We start from the raw sequence: 26,258 nt of genomic DNA, 5'->3' as shown, positions 1-26,258 counted from the left end.
AATCAAATTCATCATTTGAACCGTCGAGGCCAAGGATTTTGAGTCGCACCAGGCAACTATATTGGCATTTATTTCTTGACGAGACCCAAGAGGTTGATGCTCTTGGGGCGCTCAATGGGCATGCCAAGAACACGATCCCAGATCAGCTGGGCCAGAGGGCCAAGAGCACGGCTGACACCAAAGGCGACGGTATAGTAGAGAGGCTGCTGGAAGCCGAAGTGGTGGAAGAGGACACCGCTGGCGGCATCGACGTTGGGGTATGGGTTTTTGGTCTGTAGGAAAGGGAAGAGTCATTAGTTCGAGTGAAAGATTTGTAGTGTTAGGTATTGATCAACATACCTTTCCGTGCTCAGTAAGCACACCGGGAGCAATCTCCGAGTTCTTCTTGACTAACTGGAACACCGGGTTGGCAAGAACATCGGGCCGGGTCGCGGCAAAGTCCATCAGAGCCTCGAAACGAGGGTCGGGTTTGCGCAGAACACCATGACCATATCCAGGGACCACACGACCCGACTTGAGAGTATCCCAGAGGTAGGTGCGGACATCCTCGTCTGTGAACTTGGTTCCGATTTTGTCCTGCATGGCATTGACCCAGCGGAGAACCTCCTGGGCTGCGAGGCCGTGAAGGGGGCCAGCCAGGCCTAGGAGACCAGCGCTGTAGCTCAAGAACGGATCGCTAAGGGCGCTTCCGACGAGGTGGGTAGTATGGGCCGACACGTTACCACCTTCATGGTCACCGTGTAGAGCTAGGTAAAGACGGAGCAGGTCGTGGAAGTCAGCATGCTCTGAGCCACCCTTGCCGAGCAGCTCCGCGAAGTTGTGTGACCAATCCTGCGCGACGTCCAGCTTCTGGGTGCCGACAAGATCAATGTCATTAGGACGGAAGACAAGCGCTGCCACGCGAGGGATTTTGGCAAGGAGGGAGATACTGTCGTCAAAGGTGGGCTCCCAGTAGTCGGCCTTGTTGATGCCATTCTCGTAGGCCTTGGCAAACTTGGATTCGGTGTTGAGGGCTGCCACCGCAATTGACAACTGGGTCATAGGGTGCATGGAGGCGGGGAAAGACTTGATCAGGTCTAGAATGTAAGAGGGAAGTTCGGACTTCTCGGCCAGCTCGCGCGAAAAGGCACGAACTTGCCCTGTGGAGGGCACCTGGCCCGTCAGCAACAACCAGAACATGGCCTCGGGCAGCATTTCTGTGCCCGTTGTGCCCTTGGGCAGCTCCTTCTGGCAGTCCTTGATCGTCTTGCCGTGGAAGCGGATTCCCTCATCTGCGTCCAGGACGGATCCCTCCCAGAGCATGGCCTTGAGGCCACGCATACCGCCAATGACATTGCCGACCTTCACATCACCAATTACATCCTCACCCTGAGCCTTGACCTTCTTAAGAAGCTCCCGTTTAGCCGGGATAACCTCCTTCAAGGTGGTCTTCAGGTCGGGCTCGGCGGTCGCATAGTGACGCGCCGAGAGAACAGGTCGTGCTGTCTATAAAGGGTTAGGGATGCTGACAATCCAGATATTATCCCAAATCGATCTTTAGACTCACCTGAGCAAGCTTAGAGACATGACGGGTTGATCTCCAGCTAAGGGCCATTTTGTGTTGTGGATGGAGTCCGGGGGTGGATTTGCGGGGGCGGAGTTGAATTGCGGGGATAGAAAGGGAAGAGGAACAATCTGAACAAAACAACAATTGACAGTGAATCTCGGTGGAATTGACCCAGATGATAAAGGTACAGGAAAGAAAGAGAAAAATGGTGAGAATGATCGACTTGGCCTAATGCAGGTCGGTTGGACGCGGGGCACAAGGGGGGGTTGTCTACCGAGGCCCGGGGCCATGCGCCGCCATGTCGGCTCAGCTTGAATAGGAATGAAATGTATTGTCAGTATTGAACACCTGTGTGACTTCAAGACCAAGTCTCTACAGAGTCACGAAGGATCACTTATATCTTGTGGCACATATAATATCTCACATACTTGGTAAAGGCTGGCCTTTCGGATTGATGGAGCTAAGGTCAGGGGAACTCCTATTCCCGAATCGACCTCGGGGGCTTAGACTGAAAAGAGGCACATCCATTTACCCGTCCAAGTGTCGGTGTCTGAAATTATCGTGACGTACACTCGAAGGACGATAATGCCTCAGGCAGATCGTACACGGAGCCGCTGATGCCTCAGGCAGGAATAGAATTAGACTTCAGGCACCACGGCACCAAGGCACAAATGTCACTGATCCAATCAGACAAATCCGGTTAGTCGCTTTTTTCGCCCCATGGCGTCGCAGGGCCCGCTGATTGGATGAGTAAGCAAAAAAAAAAATTTCGGTCCCGGTGGGTCAGCAATCGGTGATGGCGAAGATTGTGTTTTTACCTTCTTTTTAGACCACTCTCCCCTCTTTGTGTTTCTTTTTTCGTTTCAGGGTCTTCTGGGTTGTTACGAATCGTGTACATATTCGACGATTCAACCCGATCCTAACTTGTCTGTTTATCTGCGCGAGTTGCGCTGTGGACAGTTTCTTTATCTTCCGTTAGGTCGAATTGCCCCTCTCTCCCCAAGGGCTTTATATTTCCCTCATTTTTTGCCGATATCTCTCGTCGATATCGACACTCGACCTAAGAGTCTCTGATTCTCTGGAAAATGCCACACACTCTCTCCCCCTCTGAGACTCCCGCCATGCCGACCATTGTCGCAAAGGGCCCCTCCGGCGTGCCCCCCACCTCCGAAGAGATTTCCTCGCTTCTCGATACTATCTTCACATCCGAATCCTCCCAGCAGTCCCTTGATGGTGCATATGCCTTGACCAACTTGCTCATGCAGGGCGCCGGCTGCGCAGGCCTGCTGGACTACAATGTTCTCGCCACTGCCCGCAAGGCCGCTTCCGATAAGAAGAACGGCGCCAAGCGTGAGAGTGCCATGCTCATTATTGGTGCTCTGTTCGAGCGCTTCCCCCGGGAGTTCCCTCTCAGTGAAGCCGTTTTCCTCTTGCACGACGGAGGTATCTTTGATATTGTTCTGGATGCTCTCTCTGACAAGGGTGCCGTTGTGCGTGATGCTGCCCAGTACGCCATCGATGCGCTCTTCGGTTGTCTTAGCCCCGAGGCCATGGTCAACGGCCTGATCCCTGCCCTCGAGCGCTACTTGGCCAAAGGTTCTGGCAAGTGGCAAGGCTTTGTCGGTGCCTACTTGCTTATCGAAAAGATGGCGGTCAAGGCGCAGTTGGGCAAGGGTACCAAGGAAGAGGAGCGCCAGAAGGACTTGCTGCGCGATGCGATGGGCAAGACCCTGAAGGAGCTTATTCCCATTGTTGAGTCTGGCATGCACGACCTGAAGAGTGAAGTCAGCAAGCAGTCTTGCAAGACCATGACTGCCCTCACCACTCTCCTCTCCAACGACGATGTTGCCCCCCGAATTCCTCTTCTGATCAAGACTATGGAGAACCCCTCCGCTCAGACTCTCCAGAAGGCGATTCACGCTTTGTCCCAGACTACTTTCGTCGCCATCGTCACATCCCCCGTGTTGGCCATGCTCACTCCCCTCCTCGCCCGATCCCTCAATACCCCGGCCACTCCCCAAGAAACTCTTCGTCAAACTGTCGTTGTTGTGGAGAACTTGACTAAGCTGGTTCACGATCCCGCCGAGGCTCGTACTTTCCTCCCCAAGCTTCAGCCCGGTGTTAAGTCCGTCAAGGAGACCGCTTCCCTGCCTGAGGTTCGTGAGCTCGCCACACGTGCTCTCGATGTTATTGAGACTGCCATGAGAGATGATCATCTCGCCTCTGGCTCCGTCTCTAAGACCACCTCTGAGGAGGTCCTGTCCGTGCTGAATGCAAAGATTCAGGAGCACGGTGGTCTGGGTGGATTTGGTGACTCCAAACTGCAAGATTTGGCCAAGAACTTCATTGCCAGCATGGTCCGCGAGGATGTCAACTGCCGCATGCACGACCGTATTCCCGACCGCATTGACCCATACCTTCGCGGTCTGCTCGCGGATAACAACACTGAGGCTGTTGCCACTGCTGTTCAGTCCCACTACATTGCAGAGGATGAGATCAAGTACGGCAAGCCTGCCCCAGAAGACCCCAATGATGTTGAGATTGTCAACGCCGACTTCTCTCTTGCTTACGGAGGTATGCTCCTGCTGTCCCACACCAACCTGCGTCTCCTCAAGGGCCACCGTTACGGCCTCTGCGGTCGCAACGGTGCCGGCAAGTCTACCCTGATGCGCAGTATCGCCAATGAGAAGCTGGAAGGCTTCCCTCCCCAGGATGAAGTTCGCACTTGCTTTGTGGAGCACAACCAGGGTGAAGACGCCAACCTGACCATTCTTGAATACGTGGCCAAGGACCCTAAGATTGTTGCTCAGGGCATGGACCACATTCGCGATGTTCTCCTTGAGTTCGGCTTCACTGATGGCCCCGAGGGCCGCCAGTCCCAGCCCGTGGGCTCCTTGTCCGGTGGTTGGAAGATGAAGCTGGCTCTGGCCCGTGCCATGCTCCAGAAGGCTGATGTGCTCCTTCTTGACGAACCTACTAATCACTTGGATGTGGCAAACGTCAAGTGGCTGCAGGAGTACCTGAAGTCGCACACCGAGATCACCAGTTTGATTGTCAGTCACGATTCCGGCTTCCTCGATGAAGTCTGCACGGACATCTACCACTACGAGGGCAAGAAACTTGTCTGCTACAAGGGTAACCTTGCCGAATTTGTCAAGCAAAAACCCGAGGGCAAGAGTTATTACACTTTGTCTGCATCCAATGTGCAGTTCAAGTTCCCTCCTCCCGGCATCTTGTCTGGTATCAAGTCCCAGACTCGTGCTATCATGCGCATGTCCAACGTCTCCTATACCTACCCCGGCGCTCCCAAGCCCTCGCTGCACGATGCCTCGCTCTCGCTTACGCTCTCCTCCCGTGTTGCTATCATTGGTGGAAACGGTGCTGGCAAGTCCACTTTCATCAAGATTCTGACTGGTGAGACCATTCCCCAGAGTGGAAAGGTTGAGAAGCACCCCAACCTGCGTATTGGTTACATCAAGCAGCACGCTCTGGAGCACGTGGAGATGCATTTGGAGAAGACTCCCAGCCAGTACCTCCAGTGGCGTTACGCCAACGGTGATGATCGTGAAGTCTTCATGAAGCAGACCCGTATCCTGACTGATGAGGACAAGGCACAGCTGGAGAAGCCGGTTGACCTAGGGGATGGTCGTGGTGCCCGTCGCATTGAGACCTTGATTGGTCGTCAGAAGTGGAAGAAGTCCTTCCAGTATGAGGTCAAGTGGGTTGGCCTTCTCCCCAAGCACAACACCATGATCTCTCGCGAGACCCTGCTCGAGCTGGGTTTCTTCAAGCTGATCCAGGAGTTCGACGATCACGAGGCTTCCCGTGAAGGTCTGGGTTTCCGTGTCCTTGACCCCAAGACCATCACTAAGCACTTCGAGGATATTGGTATGGATCCCGAGATCGCCAACCACAACGAGATCTCCGGTCTTTCCGGTGGTCAGAAGGTCAAGGTCGTCCTTGCTGGTGCCATGTGGAACAATCCCCATCTGCTGGTCCTGGACGAGCCTACTAACTTCTTGGATCGTGATTCCCTCGGTGGTCTGGCTGTTGCCATCCGTGACTTCAAGGGTGGTGTTGTTATGATTTCTCACAACGAGGAGTTCGTGGGTGCTCTCTGCCCCGAGCAACTGCACATTGCCGATGGCCGTGTTGTCAGCCGTACCAACAACGCCGTCAGCCTCGACCGCTTCGAGGACAGCGCTACCAACTCGCCTTCCGGTCCTGGCACCCCCGCCACTGGCTCTGCCGTTACCAGTGCCGCCCCATCTGCCGTCAACTCTGGTGATGAAGGCGATCTCAAGTTCCGCGCCAAGAAGAAGAAGAAGATGACCCGTGCTCAGCAGAAGGAGCGTGAGATTCGCCGTCGTCTGCGCTACATTGAATGGGTGAGTTTTTCTCGTTCGTGTCTACTCATCACAGTATGCTAACTTGTCTTCTAGTTGAACTCCCCCAAAGGGTACTCCCAAGCCCGTCGACTCCGACGACGAATAAACGTGCTTCCGCCTGCTTCAACATTATGATTCGTTATCGCGAAGAGAATGATTTCGATTATATCCTCGCATCATGAGCGCCATGTTAATGTTTTGGTCCGCATTGGATCTGATAGACGGTGTTTCGGCGTTTTGTTATTTTGATTTTCCCGGCATAGATTTTGTTATATGCCCTTTCCAGTACTGTACATGTTTCGGGTAGATACCTCAGTGTCTGCCATGTCAAAGCAAAAGTTTCTACGTTATTCATTCGGTATCATTTCTCTGGTCTCAATATGGCTTTGCTTGGTAGAATAGACATACTACGGTCAATTTAGTTCAACACTCATCCCTCGTTCCGCTTGCGACTGAAACGAGACCGAGGTAGCGCTCCGCAAAGCCCACAAATGGGCCCGGGCCCATAGCCCATAGCCCAACCAGTAGTGGGTTATGGGCTCAACCTTCGAAGCTCAACCCCACCGGCAGCCGGCGTATCAGGTCCCCATTACAGCCTATTGAGTAGGGGGGTTAACTAGGGACTTTTCGTCACCGTATTCTGACCCTTCTACTGATCAGAAAGATTTTTGATTTAGAATGTATAATATCACTATATATCTATCAATAAATCTCAACAATGGAAGTCGAAAATTTTATCAATATATGTTCCAACATCAGATATATATTCTCGATCTAAGTAGAAACGCTATTACTTTCTTGGTGAACTTCTACAAAAACTACGCCTTTTTTCGCGTTTCGAAATGTAATCAATATACTTTAGTATTAATATATAATATATAAAGTATATCAATCTAGATGAAGGCGAGAAAAGGGGTCTAGACACAGAGTAATCAAAAAAAGTCGCGTTTTTCGCAATATTGTCTTGTTTGGTATTTTCAGGCCTTAATAGGTCCCCATTAAGGCCCAGCCCATTAGCGGATTTGAGCGGGCTGGGCTTTGAGCTTTGTGGGCTCTGCGGAGCGCTGAATTCATGGAAGACACTTATGTACTTCTAAATTTGAAGCACAAAATTCACAGTCTATCCAAATCAGAACAAGCACATACTCTTATGTTCACTACTTTATTCTGGGACTGAAAGTAGAATCCCTAAGTCTAGAGAGGCTCGGATTCAAGATGATGGCAATTTGAAGCCCATTGGCAGCTTGTATCTATCTCAAAGAGCGACCCATGCCAACCTGATTTTTGTCTCGCCACGGATTGGAGGTAAGCAGCATTGTGGCAAGTGAGATTTGTGATGAACACAAGCTCTTTCGCATCTAGCACAGTTTTTGGTGGTGTTGTACATAGTAGGGAAGTAAGGAGGTAACACTAAGGGATCGCCAAGGGATCGCCTAGGATCGCCTAAGGAATATCACCCTCCCGTCCCCACTCACGTATGTGTATAATTCATTCTTAGGATACAGAGTACATGATCCGTAATTAAAGAGCTCTTAGGTCATCTCTCGCTTACATTGTAGTGATAGACTGTCATGAAGTTTGTGAATCTTTATTGCTGGGGATAATAGGCCTCAAAGAATTCCCCTGGAAGTAAAAGCATGTCATCTAAAAGTCGTGCCGCCTACCTGATATTCGATCATACTTGATGATGAAACTCAGCTAGGCAGAAGAATAACCTCTACGTCACGATTTTCAGCCCCATGGTGATTCCCAATTGGATTACTTTGCAAGAGGCTAAACTACACCGTACCGATTCGATGCTAACGAACGTCTGGTCAATCAAACTCTGTAGAGTGGTATACGATCGGGTCTGGACCTTCATCGTAAGGTAATATAAAATCCTACTGGATGTATGTAGGTAAGTATACCCTTTGTATATCGAGATGTTTTCCATGTTTCGTTAACCTGTGGGTCCCAGCGGGCCGATAGCCTTCCGGAAGCAACCTTATTCCTGTTTTCATTGAACCTTAGGATGCCGGTAGATGTCGACTTCTATAATTTTCTCGATTTCTTTAGGCAATGCAACCTCAAACGCGAACATTCCTGTGTCCGAGGTTTCCACAGTGACCATAAGGCCAATGGCTGGCTGTGAGAACCACCCCCTTGCATCTCGCGGGGTTGTTTGTACATGGGATAGATCCCTGGGTGACCCACGAGTTCCCAAAGAACAATGGGAACAATACCGGCGAGAAAACATCACATGGGATAGATTCTCATATTCATATACCCCATTTGGCGTTGTTATGTAAAGGTTCCTTGGCGGGTCATGCAGGGTCATGTACGATGACCCTCTAGGGGTAGGATCTTTCCAATGTCTAGCTAAAAGGGCATTGGTGTGAAATCGTACCATATGCCTGGCTTCGTGGTTTTTTTCCCAAAGCAGACAAACACCAAAATTCATCCATCTATTCTCCCCTCCAATTCCCTCCACGAAGCCTCATGGCTCACATCCTCACTAACTCTCCAGTTGGCTTGATCTGCCGCTGGCTCTCGAGGGGTTGTCTGTTTAAGCCCACTGAGGAGAGGCCAGAGTTTAAGTTACCCCGGGCATATCAACTTGCTGCAGCTGGCAGCAATATCCCTCATGACCAGTCGAGCACACTAGAGGGTGAGAAGGGGACCCACATCGGAAATGAATCAGTGTCCGAAGGCAGTACGTTGGAGGGTCTCAACCCGCTCATGAGGAACACCATCGTTGATAGCAAGAACAGGCACTCAGGTCAAGGCACAGAGCCCATCCGTGATACAGCAACAGCAACAAGAGCAGCAACAACCCTTATGGAACGAACCCACAATTATGTCCGATGGGTCAATTAGAGTCGACTGGTATTCCGATCAGGACCCTGACAATCCGCATAACTGGTCAATCGCCGCAAAGCTCCTGGTGTGTATTTCGGTCAACCTCTTCACATTCATGGTCTACATGTCAGTCGCCATCTTCTCGCCTGCAGAGGGAGAATTCATGACACTGTTCGGCGTAAATCGCTCTGTGAGCGCCATGGGGATGGCACTGTCTGTGCTGGGGTATGGTACAGGGCCTATGATTTTCAGTCCCCTTTCAGAAATCCCATCAATAGGTCGCAATCCGCCTTATGGGATTTCTGTCACAGTCTTTTTACTACTCAGTATTCCGACTGCGCTCGTTAATAATGTCCCGGGTTTTTTGATTTTGCGGTTTCTGCAGGGCTTCTTTGGTTCCCCCGGGCTGGCTACCGGCGGCGCATCCATCGCCGACGTTACTGACCTTGCGAATCTTCCGTATGGCCTCTACATCTGGGGGACTTGCTCCGTCGCAGGTCCGGCCGTCGCCCCAGTTATTGCAGGCTTTAGTGTCCCCGTGAAGGGCTGGCACTGGTCTATGTGGGAAGTTCTCTGGGCCGCAGGCATCTGTTTTGTATTTCTCATCTTCCTGCCCGAGACCTCCGGTCCAGCCATTCTACATCTGCGCGCAAAAAGGCTCCGAGCTCTTACAGGCAACCCGGCCTTCCAATCCCAGTCCGAGATTGAGGTCAAAAACACTTCGACTATGCAAACTCTTTACCAGGCCTTGGTCATTCCTTGGAAGATCAATGCGCTGGACCCTGCCATTCTCTTCAGCACGATCTATATCGGGCTTGTCTACGCCATCTTCTACTCGTACTTCGAGGTCCTGCCGCTCGTATACATTGGAATTTACCATATGACCCTTGGGCAGCTTGGTCTGATCTTCCTGGCCGCAATCGTGGGTACCGTCGTAGTCATCCCATACTACTTCTGGTTCACCCACTACTCCCTGAACGGGGACTTTCGTCGGGGTCAAGTTCCCCAGCCAGAAAAAAGACTCATTCCCGCGCTTTTTGGAAGTATCCTTGTACCTATTGGCTTGTTTATTTTTGCGTGGACCTCGCGTGAATCCATCCACTGGATAGTCCCGACGGTGGGTATGGTCCTGGAGGTAGCAGGCATGGCGCTTGTTCTTCAGTGTATATTCAGCTACATTGCCGTGGCTTATGTCACCTATAGTGCCAGTCTGTTTGCGATCAATGATATGTGTCGTGCATATCTCGCATTTGGGGCGATTCTTGTGTCCGGACCTATGTATGATCATCTAGGTATAGCCAGGGGGCGACCGTGTTGGCGGGTCTTACCGTGGGCTGTGTGGGAGGCATGTTTTTGTTGTACTGGCTTGGGCCGGAGTTGCGGAGGCGAAGTAGATTTGCCCAGCGTGGTTAATAGCATTTTTGGGTTTATATAGATTTATGAATGCAATCTACTTTTGTCCCTTTGCCTACCTTCCACCTGCTGGTTAAACATGCGGTAGTCTCGAGTTGCCTGTATTAGCATCCAAACTAAAATTCGCTCCCGGGTTATCCAGAGGTAGTACGTTTCTGTCAAAAATCTGGTCTCTCATTATATTGCCCGACGGGCTTATCTTCACTTTAAAATAAGGATTCCCGAAATGATTCCCAGCCATATCTCCAGGCAGTCATATTGAGTCTCAGTTTGGAAGGGGCTTTGCCACTAGAATCGCAACCTCATCTCCAACAGCGTGTTCACGGTCTCTGAAATGTAGCTCAAGATGGGGAATCAGCGCTTTCTCCATTTGCTCATAATTCGGGTCTTCCTTGAACCAGAAGCCGGCAAGTACCTCGGCTGCCTTTTGGCATCTCTCCGCCAGATCTTCCTCAGGAAAGGCGCAGAAAGCATTAACACGGGAAGTTTCGATTTTGCCAAACCCATGTTCAGCAAAGACCTTGGCGGCAACATGTAGAAGATACCCCTGGTGATCAACGCGAGTGTTTTCAGCACTGAGGGGACCACAAACGTCATTCAACAGGTTCACGAGCTGATTATCCGGTGCTCCCTGTACGATGATGATTCGAGCATTGGGGTTGGAACGATCCGCGACTCGTACCATCTCTCGAAGTGACTTTTCCAAATCATCCACATAATGCAGTACCCACATGGCGACGACGGCATCGAATTTTGCATCTGGGAATGGAATGTTCTCAGCTGATCCAGCACGAATTTCAACGCCGTGTGCATTTTTCACTTGGAGAGAGTTTCGTTCAGCATTTGGTTCAACTGAAAAGGCGTTGCCTCCTCGTTCAGCGATGGCGATAGGAAGCTCTGTGAGTGAAACTAAGTGTCAAAGCTCTTCTAAAAGCAAAATGGTGTGTGTATAACTCACTTCCGTAGCCGCTGCCAACATCGAGAATATTCTGATTATCTTTCAACAGGTCCAGTACGGCATCGAATTCATCTCGAACTAGTCTGTTCGCAAAAGGAGCCCAGGCACCTTCACTGAGCGGATGTGGCCCGCGATACGAGGTCGGAAGAGGGTAAGGCCCCATAAGTGCATGATCCACAGTTTTCTTTGCGATGATAAGGTAGTGTTCCTGAATCTCATTCTTATACGGCTGGTGATCAGTAAAGGAGTAGAACTTCTCGACTTGTATCTCAAAGCCAGCTTTTTGGAACAGATTCTGCCATCCCTTCTGGGAGTACAAAGTTCCAAAGTACTTCCGTTCCATGAACAGAATCTCCGCATGTCGAACGACCTGCCCTGTAGGATCATAAAGACTCTGGTCTTTAACGAGGCTTGTGCTGGGTATAGTTCCCAGAACAAGAAGACCACCTGTTCTCAGCCAGTCGGAAAACTTGAACATCATGGCATAGGTTTCGCTATGCGAGAGTTGGAACAAGGAGAAAATAGCAAAGATGGCAGAGAACTTGGTCTCCGGCTCAAAAGTCAACATGTCTTTTTTCTCAAATCGACCGGGGATCTGCTTTTTGGCGATGTTGATCATTTGCTGTGAGACATCGATGCCATGGACATCGTGACCAGCGCTGGCAATGAGGTTTGCTACCGGCTTTCCAGTGCCACAACCAACATCAAGAACTTGACTGTTCGGCTTGAGCTCTGCTAAGGCAAGTTGGACTATGTCTTCGAGGCCAGGATTATCGACGTAGATATCCTCATACTTCTGGCCAAGTTCATCAAAAAGTTCCTCTGCAGTGATCGTCATTGTAGAATGTGATGATGGTATGATTTCTGCTCGTAGATAGTAGAGATAAAGAGAGGATTGTAGTATACATATATAGTTCTATACTATGATAATATGGCAAATATTGGATTCTATGCCTGGCTACCTAAGCCATAACGTAACACATTCTGCCCATCAAATCAGGACCGGAATTTCCACTTCAATTTGCTCACCACCTGCAACCCTAGCAGAATATGAAACACATATGCGAGCCTTCTGCAACGTATAGACACGATATACTAGGTGATAGAATCATTTGATCGAGTCTTCTCACCGCTGTTGCCTCATGAAAACGCATCCATCGTTGTCCTAAATCTGACCGCTATTGCTGCATCTAGTTCAATGAGATCATTGCGTTGCAGGGCTCTCAATGGCTCTTATAAAGCCATGCTTGCGTTTTATAAGTATCTTCGCAAAGATCAATGACTTCCATTAAAGAAAGGCTCTCAACGGAGCATCTGACCTCCTGTTACGGTACTCGGATCCAAGCAAATAAATGACGTCTTGGATGGTATAGTGATCAAGAAGTTATGTGCAGTTCTCCATACTAGAAGCTGAAAACATAACAGCAATCTTGGCCGAATGTAGCATGCTTCGTATTTCCTGTAGTAAATGATGTAACTGGAGAATGCCTGACTTTGATAGAAACTCATCTCATTCGATAGTTTGGTATATGCCTAAATGTAGGTAACCACAAAAAGCAAGTCAAACAAGGCTCTTTCAGCAAGGAGTTCCACGCGTAAACTATGGATGGTGTCATCGCCTCTCGACCCACCGTGCCCTATGTCAATCATCAAATCGACATCCGACGTAACTGGAAATGATTGTCACATTGTAGCAATGCCATGCTGTTATATTCAACCATGTTGATGTATATATTAAGGTAATAGAATCAAAGCAAGCCCTAGTCTTCCACGTAGCCACTTCGCCGCTACTATACTCAATCTGAGGCTACCTGCTGTAGCTCTTATCCTCTCCATTGTTTACCCTAGGCGTTACGATTCATCCACGTCTTCAACTCTCTACCAGTCTGAAAAAACGAAGATGGGATCAATTGATCCTGATCCACTGGAATGGGACCCAAGATCCGGTAAATAGCTATACCCCTACTCAACAACAATGATACTTGGCTTAAATTTGTATAGTTGTATCTACACTTCCCTCCACCTTTCCAGAGGGCACCACTTCTCCAATTCCCTTCTTCCATCTCCTAGCCTTCCTCAAAACTACGAAAAGAGAAGGCTGGCAACAAGCCGGCATCAAGCATGGTGAATCCATCGCGGAACATATGTACCGTATGGCCATCATGACGATGTTCTGCCCACCCCCGCTAGCATCTCAACTCTGTATCGCCCGATGTATCGAAATGAGTCTCGTGCACGACATGGCCGAGTGTCTCGTCGGGGATATTACCCCGCTGCATACGCATATCACTAAACAGGAGAAATCGCGGAGAGAGACAGCAACAATGGAGTATATAGGTCAGTCTTTGCTAGGCTCTGCGCCAGGATGTGCAAATGCGTCTGAGCGAGTGTTAGGGCTGTTCCAGGAGTACGAGGAGAACCGTACGCTTGAAGCTAGGTTTGTGCATGATATTGATAAGTTGGAGATGGTACTGCAGACTATTGAATATGAGAGGAGTCTTGGGCGGGATCTTTCGGAGTTCTATCATGTACTTGATGACATTTGTTTGCCGGAGGTAAGGGAATGGGCCGATGTGGTCATGAAGGAGCGAAATTTGGCTCCAGCATGCCTTGAGGAGAGAGAACCCATTTGATTCAACTCTACTAGGTGAGAGAGAAGACCATACATACGGTGGTTCATCATTTGCTCAGATAGTCAAAATGTCCGGGTAAGTTTTGATAATTCTCTTTCTGTGAACTTCTTTTCTGTCTATAGAAGTGGACGATGAAAGAACTCCTCTATTCTGGTGAACGAGAAGATCGAATGAAACTTTCATATAGTTGATAGGCAATAAATTGAACCAAAACATGCTACAAACCAACTATACAGTACACAGGAGGGATGATCCATACAGAGCTGGAAAGAAATACTTGGAAGGATGAGTCGTACATAATCCCTATGTCTCCGGTGTAGTTTGTATAGTGTTTACTCCTTCCATTCGCAACGTCTAAGAATCTCTAAAGGTTGAAGATCTTTGCCAAGAAGGACCTGGCACTAGACACACTCCTGGCGTCAAATAGTTGCGAGCGAAATAGATCATGATAAGAAAAGAGCAAGGATGGATGGATGCTGTGCCGAAAGGGCCATCGTGGTTTATAGAGAACGGTTCAATCACAGCGGAATAATTCCGTTCCTGGTCCTGCAGATATTATCTATCATAAGACTGACTTAGAGAATTGAAGAGAGTCTGGATTTAATCATAAATACAAGGTCGACAAAAGAGAAGCTTCCCTTATTTTTAGCGCACAAAAGAATCATTATTTGAGTGGCAATGTAGTATTGAGATATTTTTCCCAGATCGCTGAAGGCGTCCGAGAGCAGCGTTTCCTCAAAAGATCAGCCGAGGGAGCCGATTGGCCAGTCCAGCCAGATCCCGGGGTACATGGTCTGGGGTCAGGTATGATGAGAAGGGGGAGAGTATATATGTGTCACTTTGATGTTGTTTATCGATGATCTTAGTACTTGTGTGTGAAATTAGTACAGCTCTGAGGCCGAAAGAAGTAAAGCCAGTAGAAGTCCTACTAAGGCTAGATACTCTCTTCTCCGCTTGCCTTTTTACCGTTAACAGGGGGTTGATCAGTATAGGTTCTAATAGACTGAGCTACTTCTATTCAGTTATATCTTCTCTGCTCTGATCCACGGAAATCGTGAGCTATAAGTGAGGGAGGGCATCGAAGGACGTGACGCCGTGTTGGGGTGCTAACCCACAAAGACAATGCACAGGTCTGCCGTTCACAATATTAATAGTATTTCAAGACCAGCAAAGGATCAGAATTCGACCACGAGGGGTAAGTCTCTAGAGCTTCGCCCCGCCCAAATACGGAATTTGCCTTCTATAGGCAGCACCCAGTTCTGCGCGCGAACGCTCCAATAGCTGAGATCCTTCCGGGTCAACGTCATTTTGACATTTCTAGTCTCGCCTGGTTGAAGGAGTACTTTCGAAAAATTCCGTAGAACACGCACAGGAAATTCAATCGATTCACGGGACCAGCCCAGTCCACGATGCTCGGCGACATCCTCGGGGAAGGAAACATACACCTGTATCACATCTTGTCCTGCGCGGGGGCCGGTATTTGTCACTTCAATAGTGACTTCGAGCATGGGCTCGTAGAGCGATGGATTCCCTCCTGGTCCGCCGCCTGCAGCGGATGGGTTCTGGGATTTGCTGTATCCTTCCGGGTATGGGTATGGGCCGGGCTCGGTCCCTTCTAGGGTGGCCAGGTAAGGATAAATGTATTTGCGGAGTGCGCGGAAACCTGGAGGAAATAGATTGCTAGTGGGGTTCTCCAGTTTGTTGTCGTATGAGGGAGGTTCAACTTCGTCTGCGGGCCGTTTCGAAGGCCATTGAGACTTCTTCTGCAATTTTTCAATGCTCAGTGCAGTATAGTCGAAGGTTGTGTAGGACAGGCCGAAGCCAAACTCAAACCGGGGAGTGATGTTGAACTTGTCGAAATAACGGTAATCAATATACAGGCCTTGATCGAGGTTGACTTGGGGAATGGATGAGTCTGGGTGCTCATAAAGTACTTGTGCCCCTGGACCGTAGTCTTCTAGACTTCGTCCGATGGTGTATGGCAACCGTCCACTGGCGTCAACATCCCCAAATAATACGTCCACCAACGCATTCCCGCTTTCTTGCCCGGGCAGATTGGCGTACAACACACCGTGTATCCCAGGAAGGTCAATCCATGACTCCATCACAACGGGGCCAACGGAGTGTACAATTACCACTGTTTTACCTTGGCCACCTCCGCAGTGCTTGGCTACGCCCTCCACTAGTTGAGTGCCGTTCTTTTGTAGGAACAGGTCATTTCGGTCTGCATCAATCCCACCACTGCGAATAAACCCTTCGCCGGCATCTGCATTCACAAAGACCAAACAGAGATCCTGCTCTGTGAGGTCTTGGGGCGCAACATTGTTCGTCAAATAAGCTTTGGCATCGACAGAGTCTTTCGACCACGCATGCTGCAGTGCTTCCCATGGGCTGACCAAGTATGGAAAGTCTACAGCTCCGCTACCCCAACCAGATGCCAAGGTTCCTTGATTACATCCTCGGTCAACGCAGGAGTTTGGTCCTTGGCCGGGACCAGCGTCTTCGCCATATACACCGACCCGGTATTTGCCATTGGGTGTAGACTTTTCCCGCGAGAGTGGAAGGGTATTATTGATGTTTTTCAAAAGCACAGTGCCTTCCGCAGCGATCTGGCGAGCAACGATAGAATGAGCGTGATCGCCTTTTCCTTGTGCGTCGACAAATTTGTTGACTACGCCAGTTGCCTCATTATCCGGTGAGCCTTCGTGCAAATGTCCAACCCGCTCCTTTGTCCAGGAGGAGAAGTTCGGGCCGCCGTCGCCCTCAGGTGCAGGAGGTTCCCATGAGTCCTGTCCGAGATGGTACCAGGCGGCCACGATGCGAGTAACCATATCGTTCAAACGCTCCATAGGAACAGATGTATTCAATGCCGCCCGAGTCAATTCACTCCCCCAGAGCGGGATCCCGTCGGCCCAACTAAGACCGTCACCGGGCATGCTCATATCTAGGCCCGCAATGGCGCTGTGCACGCCTGAACGCTGAGCCAGCCAGTCTGACTGCACAAACCCTTGGAACCCCAGCTCATCTTTCAGGATCCCATTGATGAGTTTACTGTTCTCACAAGCATAACTGCTGTTGACCATTTGATAGGAACACATGACGCTAGCCACGTCGGCACGTACACTCTCGGCAAAGGGCCAGGCAAATACCTCATGCAATGCACGATCATCGATATTAGATGAAAGTGCAGTTGGTGTACCCCATTCAAATGCCTGACGGAAGTGTTCTTGTTCATTGCCAATAAAGTGCTTTGCGGTGGCCATAACTCCGTTCTGTTGGATACCGCGAATTGTCTCTGCTGCAGCCACGCCTTGTAAAACTGGATCTGAGCCAAATGCCTCCCAATTACGACCGCCGGCAGGCATCATGCCGAGCGGCCCCATGGATGGACCAAGGATTATATTAACGCCTTTCAGCCGCGCTTCATTCCCTAGAGCTAGGCCCCGCATTTTCATGAGTTCGCGGTTCCATGTCGCACCGGTGGTGATCCCTGCGGGAAAGGCTGAAATGTTTTGCGCAAATCGGAGGCCGAGTGGGCCGTCTTGGAGGCAAAGAGAAGGGAATTTGACGAGCTCGGCGGGTCCTAGATAACGCAATTTTCGTGTAAGCGTACGCACAGCCACAGTATTGATAGTAAATCAAGCGCTTACCGGTATTGCCAACACAAAGTCCCATTTGCCAACCTGTTCCAGTTGTAACGTTCACTTTTTCGGCGAGGGTCATTCTCCTCACCATTTCTTGTGCCTTGCCGTAACTTTCCTTCCATTGCTCACTTGTTCCGCCGAGGGGAGTCGGGTACCAGGGGACCGTTTTCTACCATTATTAGGTCCAGATTTTCAAACGACCGATTGAAGAGCGAGAACCTACGAATTCGTCACTGACAGCTCTGGTAGATGACCAGGGTAAACCTCTGATCGAAAACCATACTACCAGTACCGCGACTATCAACATGCCGGTAACATTCCACCAAGAATGCAGACGGAATAATGACCTCCAGTCAGATCCTTTGTGTCCATCTTCACTCTTTTTGTCTTTCAAGAGCAAGCTCTTATCAGGTGGGTTGCCATAGTCGTCACTGTATCGATCACTGAAAAGCAGAGAGTCTCTGTCCGAGTGCCCTTCCTCCAAATCTGTAGCGAATGAATGCGACAACGCGGTTCGATCCGCCTCGAGAAGATCGTTTATGCGCTTTGAAACGTCACGCTTGTCGCTAGGGATATCGATGGGAGCGGGGTTCGAGCCATTTGTTTTGGAGCTCGAGGGTCGTGCATCTCGAGCTCTGCCGTGTTTCATAGATCGAAGTTTTATGTAGGACCGCTCAGAGGACTCATCCCCACTCGAAGGAGTATCCAGGCCATCATTTTGTCCAGAACTACTCTCTGATGTTGAGTGTTCGACCGGTGGATTCTGTAGTGACGTATAGCCGCGACGCGTAGGAGGGTGAGAGGATTTGACAGAGCGCGAGGCATCGGCCTTGGCACGTGGGGAAGCCATTCAATCTTTGATGCCCATGATTTTGCAGACTGTATCTGGAAATTATCGAGGACAAGTTTGGCCAGGAGTAGATTGAGTCTTGTCCTATCTCCAACGCGTCACGGAGAAAATGGTGGGTCACCTGACATCATGTTATATCCAACGTGGTATGCCCCTTTTTGTCAACATCGAGGTATGAGATTATCATGCAACCTATGTTGTAATCCTTCTTCCGCAATAGAGAATAATGTAATGTCTATGTTTCACTTTGCGGTATTGACCACTCTGATAGCGCAGTTCTATTATTATCATGATTTCACCTCACAACTCCACATGGTAGTGCTGGTAAGAGGGGTGGCTATATTAGGTCTAATCATGTTCAATTATGTATAGCTCGAAGTCCTTGATAGAATTATATAGCGCCATAGATTGATGTACATAAGAATTATTAAAGTTGGTGGCGTCAGATTGACTGTCACAGTTATATGATTTAGATTAATATATTAAATCGAGACTATTTCAAGAACTTCTAGATCAAAGATTGCAATATCACGACTCATGATGTATATATGCACAATATCGGACAGGTATCACCCCTAGATCACGCCAACTAAGGGCACAAACCAATAATGTCAAGCACGATGTGCCCTGAGACAATGTGGGTATCGTGGATCCCATATGGCGCAGCTTAGAGGTTGCCGTTTTCTTCTTCTTATTAGGCAAAATCTGTCGGAGTTCCGATAAGTCCTGTCGATCCCTACTCGCTGTCGAACTTTTATGACTTCTCTGAAACAGCTCTTTACGCTCTTCTATTGGGATCTTCGTGTTTCAACCGTGTATGTTTCGAATCAATTGGGGTGCCATCTGGTAATTCTGTCTGCTTGGGTGTTAATTAGCACAAGATGGAGGAAGATGACGGTGTAAACAATCGAGATAGAAAAATCATGTGCGGGATCCCATTTGATCCGATGTTCAGTGGAGATTCTGCAATCAATTGGATCCTATCATGTTCCTGAATGCGAAACCATTAATGGACTAAGTGTACAGTGGGTAGAGACATTATGTTGCGTTATACCTAGATTGTATTCGAGTTGTTTGCTACCACTCGCTGACTCGGCTTTCTTCCCATTTTGGGCCTCGTGGCTCCATATCATCCTGGGCTTATAGTGTAGATCACTCATTTCTCTCTGTTTCTTGTTTCTTCGTTTCGACTCCACCAGAATCCTATGTCGATCAGAAGTTTTCTCCGATGAATTCGCTTATGGAGTTACTCAAGCACGTCCCTTTCTGTGCCCATCCTATATATGACCCTGGTAGATCCGCTCAAGTCTCTTCCTAGTTTTCTATCTCTCTTATTCAATATCCAATCTATACCTTTCTTCCTCACAATGAAGTTCTCCGCTATTCTCGCTCTCGCCCCTCTTGTGGCAGCCATCCCCGGCTCCAAGGAGCCCAAGAGCTCTGACGCTGCCTTCAGCGTCATTTCTGCTCGCTCCGCTTCTCCCGTCCACTTGCTGCCTCTCAATGCCGCCGGCACCTACTTCTGGCTCGGTGGTCACGCCCAAACTTATTCTCCCATCCCCGGAATTCCCGACACCAATCAGACTGTGATTGCCAACAGCCACTTCTTGGTTAGTGGCTCACCCATTTGTCGTTCCAGTGTTCCTGTTCGCTGACTTTTTATCTAGGATGTCGAGGTCCCCGGTGGCCAGGCCATCTACGTCGATAACAAGGGTGCTCTGCGCTTTACCTCTCCCCACTCCGCCTACGAGCCTGCTGGCTCCTCCGATGGTCCTTTCGTCTACACTCCCGGTTCGTCTTTCGGTCACTGGAGCTACAACGGCCAGGGTGCATCCGGCTTCATGGCTTGCCCTACTAGCAACAATACCGCTACCTACCGCCGTTCTCGTCGGGGCGCTGCTGCCGCCCCCAAGTGGCAGGTCTTTGCTGCTTTGAAGAATGCCACTGTCCCCACTGGCAAGACTAGTGACTGCCTCGGTTTCGATGCTCTGGCTGTTGCTGTCAACACCACCACTCCCGTCGCTTGGGAATACATCTAAAGAGTTTGAGTCCGGATTTTGGTATTTTGGATGTATAGTATGACTGCTAAGGTGTGGCCCTGAGAAAGATATTGAGAATGCAGTTGGATATCTCTATATTTCTATCGTTGATGTTGTATTTGTTTCGGTATCTCTCCTCGGCACCAGTTTTGGATCTTCTGGGCAAACTGGTGTCTGAATCAACTTTGATTGAAAGACACCACGGTCTTCAAGCCCACAACGTTAAGATGATCCATGGTCGAACTGAAAATAAGCAAATCCCGTGACCAAGATGTTACGGTGATTGAAACAGAGCACAGCCCACGTTTTATCCATTCGAATGATAGTAGAGCCAATCAAACGGAATTTCAGAGTCGAATATGTCACTCTTGTTCGACGATAGGGAAAAAATGGCAGGAGAGGCGTTGACCTCAGCAGGCCACCAGCCCTGGAAGTTAGATGTAGTACGTGACGCTATGATCTACTAGTCATTACTAGTAAATGCTTATATTGTACTCCGTACTGGTACTTACGACGACCCGGTGGCTTGGCGAGCAGAACGCCTCTTTTTGTTTTTTTTCTAGATACCACAACATCACGCAGTAGAATATAATCAACATAACGCGGTTTCAGTAAGCCAAAGAACGATATCAATTAACGCTCACATATTGGCACAGGAGTCCCTTCAGCTAATAAATCACGGAGAAACTCAGCTTGTTGAAATAGCTGGTATTCTCAGTCATGTTTTTTGGGGGGTTTTTCTTTCTGGCCTCATCTGCCCTGGCCGCGCCTTCTTAAGTCTCCCTCGTCTCAGAACCATGCGTCATCACATTCTATATACAAACCTTCCGGGTGCTCGTGGAGCACACATGGCAATTTGAGTAGGTCAAACAGGTTGCAGAGTTGAAGCAACGAGGATGGGAGCACTTGTTACGCTTATCGTGAGAATAAGAAGCGGACCTCTTCGTGGTATCTGCCCCTCCGAGAGACTCGGATTCTCGGTTCTCGGGTTCAGAGTCCTCGCCAATGTCCCCGGCATCAATGCTCGCAAAGGCAACGTCAAGCTCTTTGCATAGGTCGTCAGCAGTAATGGCAACGACCGCTTCTTCCATGTCCTTGAGGTAGTATCCTCCGTTCTCGGCATGGAGAATTGTTTCCGGGTTGACCTTGACCAGATCGTTCAGCGATTGTCTATCATGGACGATGATCGCGTCGCTCGGAGGCGTGTTATGGTAACGAGTAAGTCCTTCAACCATCGTGGTCAAGTAGCACATCAAGTACACAAGAGTCAGGATGGATTGCATATCGAACTCGTGACTGATGAGGGGTCCTTTTGAGGCGCATTAGTCAATTAGTCATCTATCACTTGGCCCCTGCGCCATGTATATGCCACAGGTTTTGTGATATAGATCTTCTATTGCATACCTAGTAGCAAGTCAAACAATGTCAAAAATAGAGGACCATTGACACACAACGCATTAGTTTCTAATAGACTTCTCACATGAAACCAACGAAACTGGCGTGCTGAAGAGTCCTAAGGAGGTGGTTGGCTTACCTTGCTATTTCTGGAATGAGGGAATCGTCTGAGCTACAGAAGCACACACAGGACATCATGATCCTTTTATGCTATTCAGATCAAGTACACAGACAAGCCATCTGACCTGCCTGCAGTAATCCCTGACCAAAAGGCAACTTTACCCGGTCATTCGCGTCTAGTGTTGCCATCATGAGCTACTCCTGCTTGTCCCTTACAATATTAGGCACCTATTCCTGCCTCGCAGGACCGGTTGAACAAAACTGTAACCATTCAAGTCAGATCACAGTGAGTGATTTTCTATACATACATGCGTGCATGCATCTGGTAGCAAAGAGAGGCACTGGGAGCGCTTTTGGCGACAAGAAATATAGTTGCTGCCTAGATGCGAACGACTGATGAGGCTCTTACCCTTAGAAACACTAATTGATATCAAAATTACTACTATTTTCTTTTCTTTTTACAACAAAGGCAAGGTGTGTTTTTCAAAGTTACATCTACCTCTCCTCTCTTATCATCTATAGGACTCCATACAGCGCAAATATACGCCCCGGGGTAGGAAAGAACGATGCCGCTAATAGAAGATTTCATTATCAGCCTTCAAAGACAAGACTTATGTTTGTGAAATAATACCCTTCCTACTATATGAAGCCGTCAAGTACGCTCCGACCACCTAGCTAATGTCAAGTACTTTACATCGATCCAGGGCCCAAGCTCAGAAGACACTGATATCCTAAAGTGCACTCTCTTCGACTGCCATTGGGTAGTCTCCGAGGTCCTATAGGCATTTGGGATGGCTGGGTTTATCAACCAGCATTTCCGCCACTATGACAATATCAAGGGTATAGCTGGCAACTGTATTATATAAGGTGGGACCACTGATATTGGGCGCATTCTCCATGCTAGCTCGTAGGGATTTTTGATCAAGTGAGGCTCATGGCTTAGCAGATCTCTGAGATGGTGGCTAATCCTCTCGTGGTTATCTTACTACAATAATGAGCATCTACAGTAATGAGCAGTTGTACATTAAAAGTTTTTCAACTAGACAAAGCAAGCAATGCACTACGCTACACTGGTAAAAATTGATCGAAGTAAAATAATTTTATACAACTATGCTAACTCCAGATGGCAAATGGTAGAGGTCATGTTCAAGTGAGACCGGGCAAAAAGAAACAAAGGGTATTCATCATCATAAAAATCACAGCCACACTCAAAGCTTAGCAGCACTGCCGGCAGAAGAGATCTCATTGTACAGCAGGCTGGTCAGGAAATCAGCGTAGTCCTCACCAGTGACCTGGCCAGCAAAGTACCGAGCAGCAAGCTGGAACTTGTTGCCCTTGCCACCCTTAGCCGCCAGACTATCAGCCTGCTCCTGGAGCAGACGAAGCGCAAACGCCTTATCCATGCGCTTGCCCTCGGCGGTGGTGACGTTGTGTCGGGTCCACTGCCACAGCTGACTGCGGGAAACCTCGGCTGTGGCGGCGTCCTCCATGAGGAAGTTGATGGGGACACAGCCGACACCACGGAGCCAGCCTTCCATGTAGCTGAGGCCGATGTTCAGGTTCTTGCGGATGCCTTCCTCGGTGATCTTGCCGGGGACGTTGGTGTTGAGGAGGTCGTTGGCGGTGATGTTCACTTCCTCGCGGCGGACGAAGAGCTGGTTAGGGGTGGGCATGTATGTGTTGAAGACGTCAGAGGCAATAGAAGCCAGAGCAGGGTGCGCAACCCAGGTGCCGTCGTGGCCGGCGCGCACTTCGCGCAGCTTATCGGCGCGAACACTCTCCATGGCCTTGTCGTTGGCGGCGGGGTCGTTCTTGATAGGAATCTGTGCGGCCATACCACCCATGGCGTGAACGCCACGACGGTGGCAAGTCTTGATGAGAAGCTTGACGTAAGAATCCATGAAAGGCACGGTCATGGTGACATCTGAGCGATCGGGGAGGACAAAGTTGGGGTGCTGGCGGAACTTCTTGATGAAGGAGAAAATGTAATCCCAGCGGCCGCAGTTCAGTCCGGAGCTGTGCTCGCGGAGCTCGTAGATGATCTCGTCCATCTCGAATGCAGCAGTGATGGTCTCAATCAGGACAGTACCACGGATAGTTCCGCGGGGCAGACCAATGTAGTCCTGGGACAGGTTGAAGACGTCGTTCCAGAGACGGGCCTCCAAGTGCGACTCCATCTTGGGGAGGTAGAAGTAAGGACCGGCGCCGCGGGCGACGAGCTCCTTGGCGTTGTGGAAGAAGTAGAGACCGAAATCGAACAGACCACCGGAGATGGGCTCGCCATTGACGGTGAAGTGCTTCTCATCCAGGTGCCAGCCACGAGCACGGGCAATCAAAGTGGGCAGTTTGCGATCGGTCCGGAGCTTGTATTCCTTCTCACCCTGCTTGAAGTCGACCTGTCGGCGGATAGCATCGTACAGATTGACCTGACCGTTCACCATGTTGTCCCAAGTGGGGGCGCTCGAATCCTCGAAATCAGCCATGTAAGTCCAGACATCGGAGTTCAATGCGTTCACCACCATCTTCCGGTCAGTAGGGCCAGTGATCTCGACACGGCGGTCTACGAGGCCAGGAGCGGGAGGAGCACCCTTCCAGGCGTCATTCTCACGGATGTGCTTAGTCTCGGGGAGGAAGTCGAGGAGGTGGCCCTTATCAATCTCGGCTTGGCGATCGATGCGGCGCTGGAGAAGAGCTTTGCGGGTGGGATTGAAAGTGCGGTGCAACAGAGCCAAAAAGGCACATGCGTCCTTGGTTAGGATCTTGCGAGTATCGTTATTGATAGCGCCCAGGATGGCGACATCCTTGAGCTGTGTTTCAACGTGAGACATGATGTATATATGTGTATAGATATTCAGACTAGGAGTCCATGTACAGAACAAATAAAAATCAATTTGAAAAGAAAAAGGAAGAGACTATATTTCTATATAGCCATCTGCCCGAGGGGATCAAATACGTCAGAGCCACCTGAAGTTGCCGCGGTTGTTCTGGACCCGCCCAATGATAAGCCGAAATCCCATTTGACCGTTTCTTGTCTTCCATAGTAAAGGCGACAAGGTCTTAGAAGTTTCCCACGGAAAACTTCTTCCTCTCGGCCGACTTTTCCCGCTCCCCGTCTTTTGGAGCTTCAACACGCTCACCCCCAATCAAAGCGGCGTACGCCGCGCAGTCTTATCAAATTCACTTTGGTCATCTTTGGGAAGACCTGACAAGTTATATAGCTTGCCTCGTATTAAATGATAGTGACCAATTCTCCAATCTAATATGCAAAACCTTGAACGATTTCTCAATCCCAAGTTACCCACCCCTGCTACACCCGAAAAAGTGGCTGCAGAATACTCTCCGCATGCCCCGGAATCTCCAATCAGCCGCGGCTCACTCTGATCAACCATATCTTGCAAGGTTCAAAAAAGAGTCATATCCGAATCCGACTTGTCCCGGCGGTATTCTGTCTCACCCAGTGTTCGTCGGCATGTGAGCGCATGTGATGTCGCTCGGGAGCGAAATTATGTCTTAACTCTACAAATACCCCGACTTTCACGCCGTGCAAGTTCGCCTGTTCGGGTTCGGTGCCCACCGCCTTGCCTTTTGATCACCGAGCAAGACCGAGCATGCCCCAAGTGCGATCACCTGATAATTACATAAGCCAGGTGAAGCGGCCCTGGAGGTGGAGGTGGAGGTCCCCCGGGCCGAGGTCCACCTTATTGTAGAGATCGCTCACTGAGTCATTGAGAGCGATCTGAGGACTTTGATATTGATCTACCACACTAACATGATCCTTTATAGGCGGTTCTCACAAGGCCCTGGCGGCCGTACCTACGATAGCTTCTGGCATTTTCAAAGGCGTGAACTCGGGTTTGAGAAGAGAAACAAACGTAGTCGTCAAAGCCATGGCATATCAGATATCTTGAATGTATAAATGAACTTTGTATCTATGATACCTCACAATCCAAATGAATGGGATGTCTCCTCTTAGCAATCAAATATCCTTTTCCAGAATAATCTGAGCTGTCTTTTTTCGATTCGGAGAACTCTAACTGTACCAGCCATGTTGCAATCTCGAGCAGATTAATGAAGGAAACGGACAATTTCACTAGGTGAGACTAATTTGGCAGCTCCATTCTCCATTGGAGTCGATCCTACAAGTGGCCAGCGACCTCCTACCTCTAGCCTGTATCAGTGTATACCCTGAGGACTTGTAAATATGCCCAGGTTCTTCCACTACCTTCTGACCGTCCGTCTACCTCGTTCGATGTGACGGTCGATGTACAGTAGAAAGCTGATCGCGAAGATCTTTGATAGGCGATGACGTGAAGATCAACATAGAGAATCTAGTACTCCGTACGTCCGTACTGATAGCTAGCTCCCTCCCTAAAGGAAAACATGTCAATATCATAGCCATTCAACCAATTGAGAAGGGGAGCAATACGATCAACA

The 26,258-nt window shown here is 49.4% G+C and overlaps 9 protein-coding genes across 9 annotated transcripts; 4 read left to right on the top strand and 5 right to left on the bottom strand.

Moving 5' to 3' along the window:
• Positions 1 to 68: 68 nt before the first annotated feature.
• Positions 69 to 1,594, bottom strand: mcsA (putative citrate synthase Cit1; the record flags this gene model as incomplete). The annotated part of the gene is made up of 3 exons (XM_056672776.1): positions 69 to 272; positions 340 to 1,485; positions 1,547 to 1,594. 3 exons carry the CDS (start codon positions 1,592 to 1,594, stop codon positions 69 to 71), a joined length of 1,398 nt encoding a protein of 465 aa, XP_056536295.1.
• A 1,073-nt stretch (positions 1,595 to 2,667) lies between these two features.
• Positions 2,668 to 6,040, top strand: N7500_001629 (putative mRNA-nucleus export ATPase (Elf1); the record flags this gene model as incomplete). Its single annotated transcript, XM_056672775.1, has 2 exons — positions 2,668 to 5,934; positions 6,005 to 6,040. 2 exons carry the CDS (start codon positions 2,668 to 2,670, stop codon positions 6,038 to 6,040), a joined length of 3,303 nt encoding a protein of 1,100 aa, XP_056536294.1.
• A 2,372-nt stretch (positions 6,041 to 8,412) lies between these two features.
• Positions 8,413 to 10,185, top strand: N7500_001628 (MFS transporter; the record flags this gene model as incomplete). Its single annotated transcript, XM_056672774.1, has 3 exons — positions 8,413 to 8,626; positions 8,685 to 10,050; positions 10,071 to 10,185. The coding sequence occupies 3 exons, from the start codon at positions 8,413 to 8,415 to the stop codon at positions 10,183 to 10,185; spliced, it is 1,695 nt and encodes a 564-aa protein (XP_056536293.1).
• A 265-nt stretch (positions 10,186 to 10,450) lies between these two features.
• On the bottom strand, positions 10,451 to 11,981 carry N7500_001627 (uncharacterized protein; the record flags this gene model as incomplete). The annotated part of the gene is made up of 2 exons (XM_056672773.1): positions 10,451 to 11,082; positions 11,144 to 11,981. 2 exons carry the CDS (start codon positions 11,979 to 11,981, stop codon positions 10,451 to 10,453), a joined length of 1,470 nt encoding a protein of 489 aa, XP_056536292.1.
• A 1,062-nt stretch (positions 11,982 to 13,043) lies between these two features.
• N7500_001626 (HD domain-containing protein) lies at positions 13,044 to 13,776 on the top strand (the record flags this gene model as incomplete). Its single annotated transcript, XM_056672772.1, has 2 exons — positions 13,044 to 13,089; positions 13,145 to 13,776. 2 exons carry the CDS (start codon positions 13,044 to 13,046, stop codon positions 13,774 to 13,776), a joined length of 678 nt encoding a protein of 225 aa, XP_056536291.1.
• Positions 13,777 to 14,951: 1,175 nt separating this feature from the next.
• N7500_001625 (beta-glucosidase) lies at positions 14,952 to 18,270 on the bottom strand (the record flags this gene model as incomplete). Its single annotated transcript, XM_056672771.1, has 3 exons — positions 14,952 to 17,359; positions 17,427 to 17,589; positions 17,644 to 18,270. The coding sequence occupies 3 exons, from the start codon at positions 18,268 to 18,270 to the stop codon at positions 14,952 to 14,954; spliced, it is 3,198 nt and encodes a 1,065-aa protein (XP_056536290.1).
• A 1,367-nt stretch (positions 18,271 to 19,637) lies between these two features.
• On the top strand, positions 19,638 to 20,309 carry N7500_001624 (putative IgE-binding protein; the record flags this gene model as incomplete). The annotated part of the gene is made up of 2 exons (XM_056672770.1): positions 19,638 to 19,880; positions 19,938 to 20,309. The coding sequence occupies 2 exons, from the start codon at positions 19,638 to 19,640 to the stop codon at positions 20,307 to 20,309; spliced, it is 615 nt and encodes a 204-aa protein (XP_056536289.1).
• Positions 20,310 to 21,121: 812 nt separating this feature from the next.
• On the bottom strand, positions 21,122 to 21,544 carry N7500_001623 (uncharacterized protein; the record flags this gene model as incomplete). The annotated part of the gene is made up of 1 exon (XM_056672769.1): positions 21,122 to 21,544. One exon carries the CDS (start codon positions 21,542 to 21,544, stop codon positions 21,122 to 21,124), a length of 423 nt encoding a protein of 140 aa, XP_056536288.1.
• A 1,488-nt stretch (positions 21,545 to 23,032) lies between these two features.
• N7500_001622 (malate synthase) lies at positions 23,033 to 24,652 on the bottom strand (the record flags this gene model as incomplete). The annotated part of the gene is made up of 1 exon (XM_056672768.1): positions 23,033 to 24,652. One exon carries the CDS (start codon positions 24,650 to 24,652, stop codon positions 23,033 to 23,035), a length of 1,620 nt encoding a protein of 539 aa, XP_056536287.1.
• Positions 24,653 to 26,258: the final 1,606 nt, after the last annotated feature.

Source organism: Penicillium coprophilum (genome assembly GCF_028826855.1).
Source record: "Penicillium coprophilum strain IBT 35676 chromosome Unknown utg000002l_segment0_segment0, whole genome shotgun sequence".
In the NCBI taxonomy this organism is placed as follows: domain Eukaryota; kingdom Fungi; phylum Ascomycota; class Eurotiomycetes; order Eurotiales; family Aspergillaceae; genus Penicillium; species Penicillium coprophilum.
This window is presented reverse-complemented; position numbering and strand designations above follow the sequence as displayed.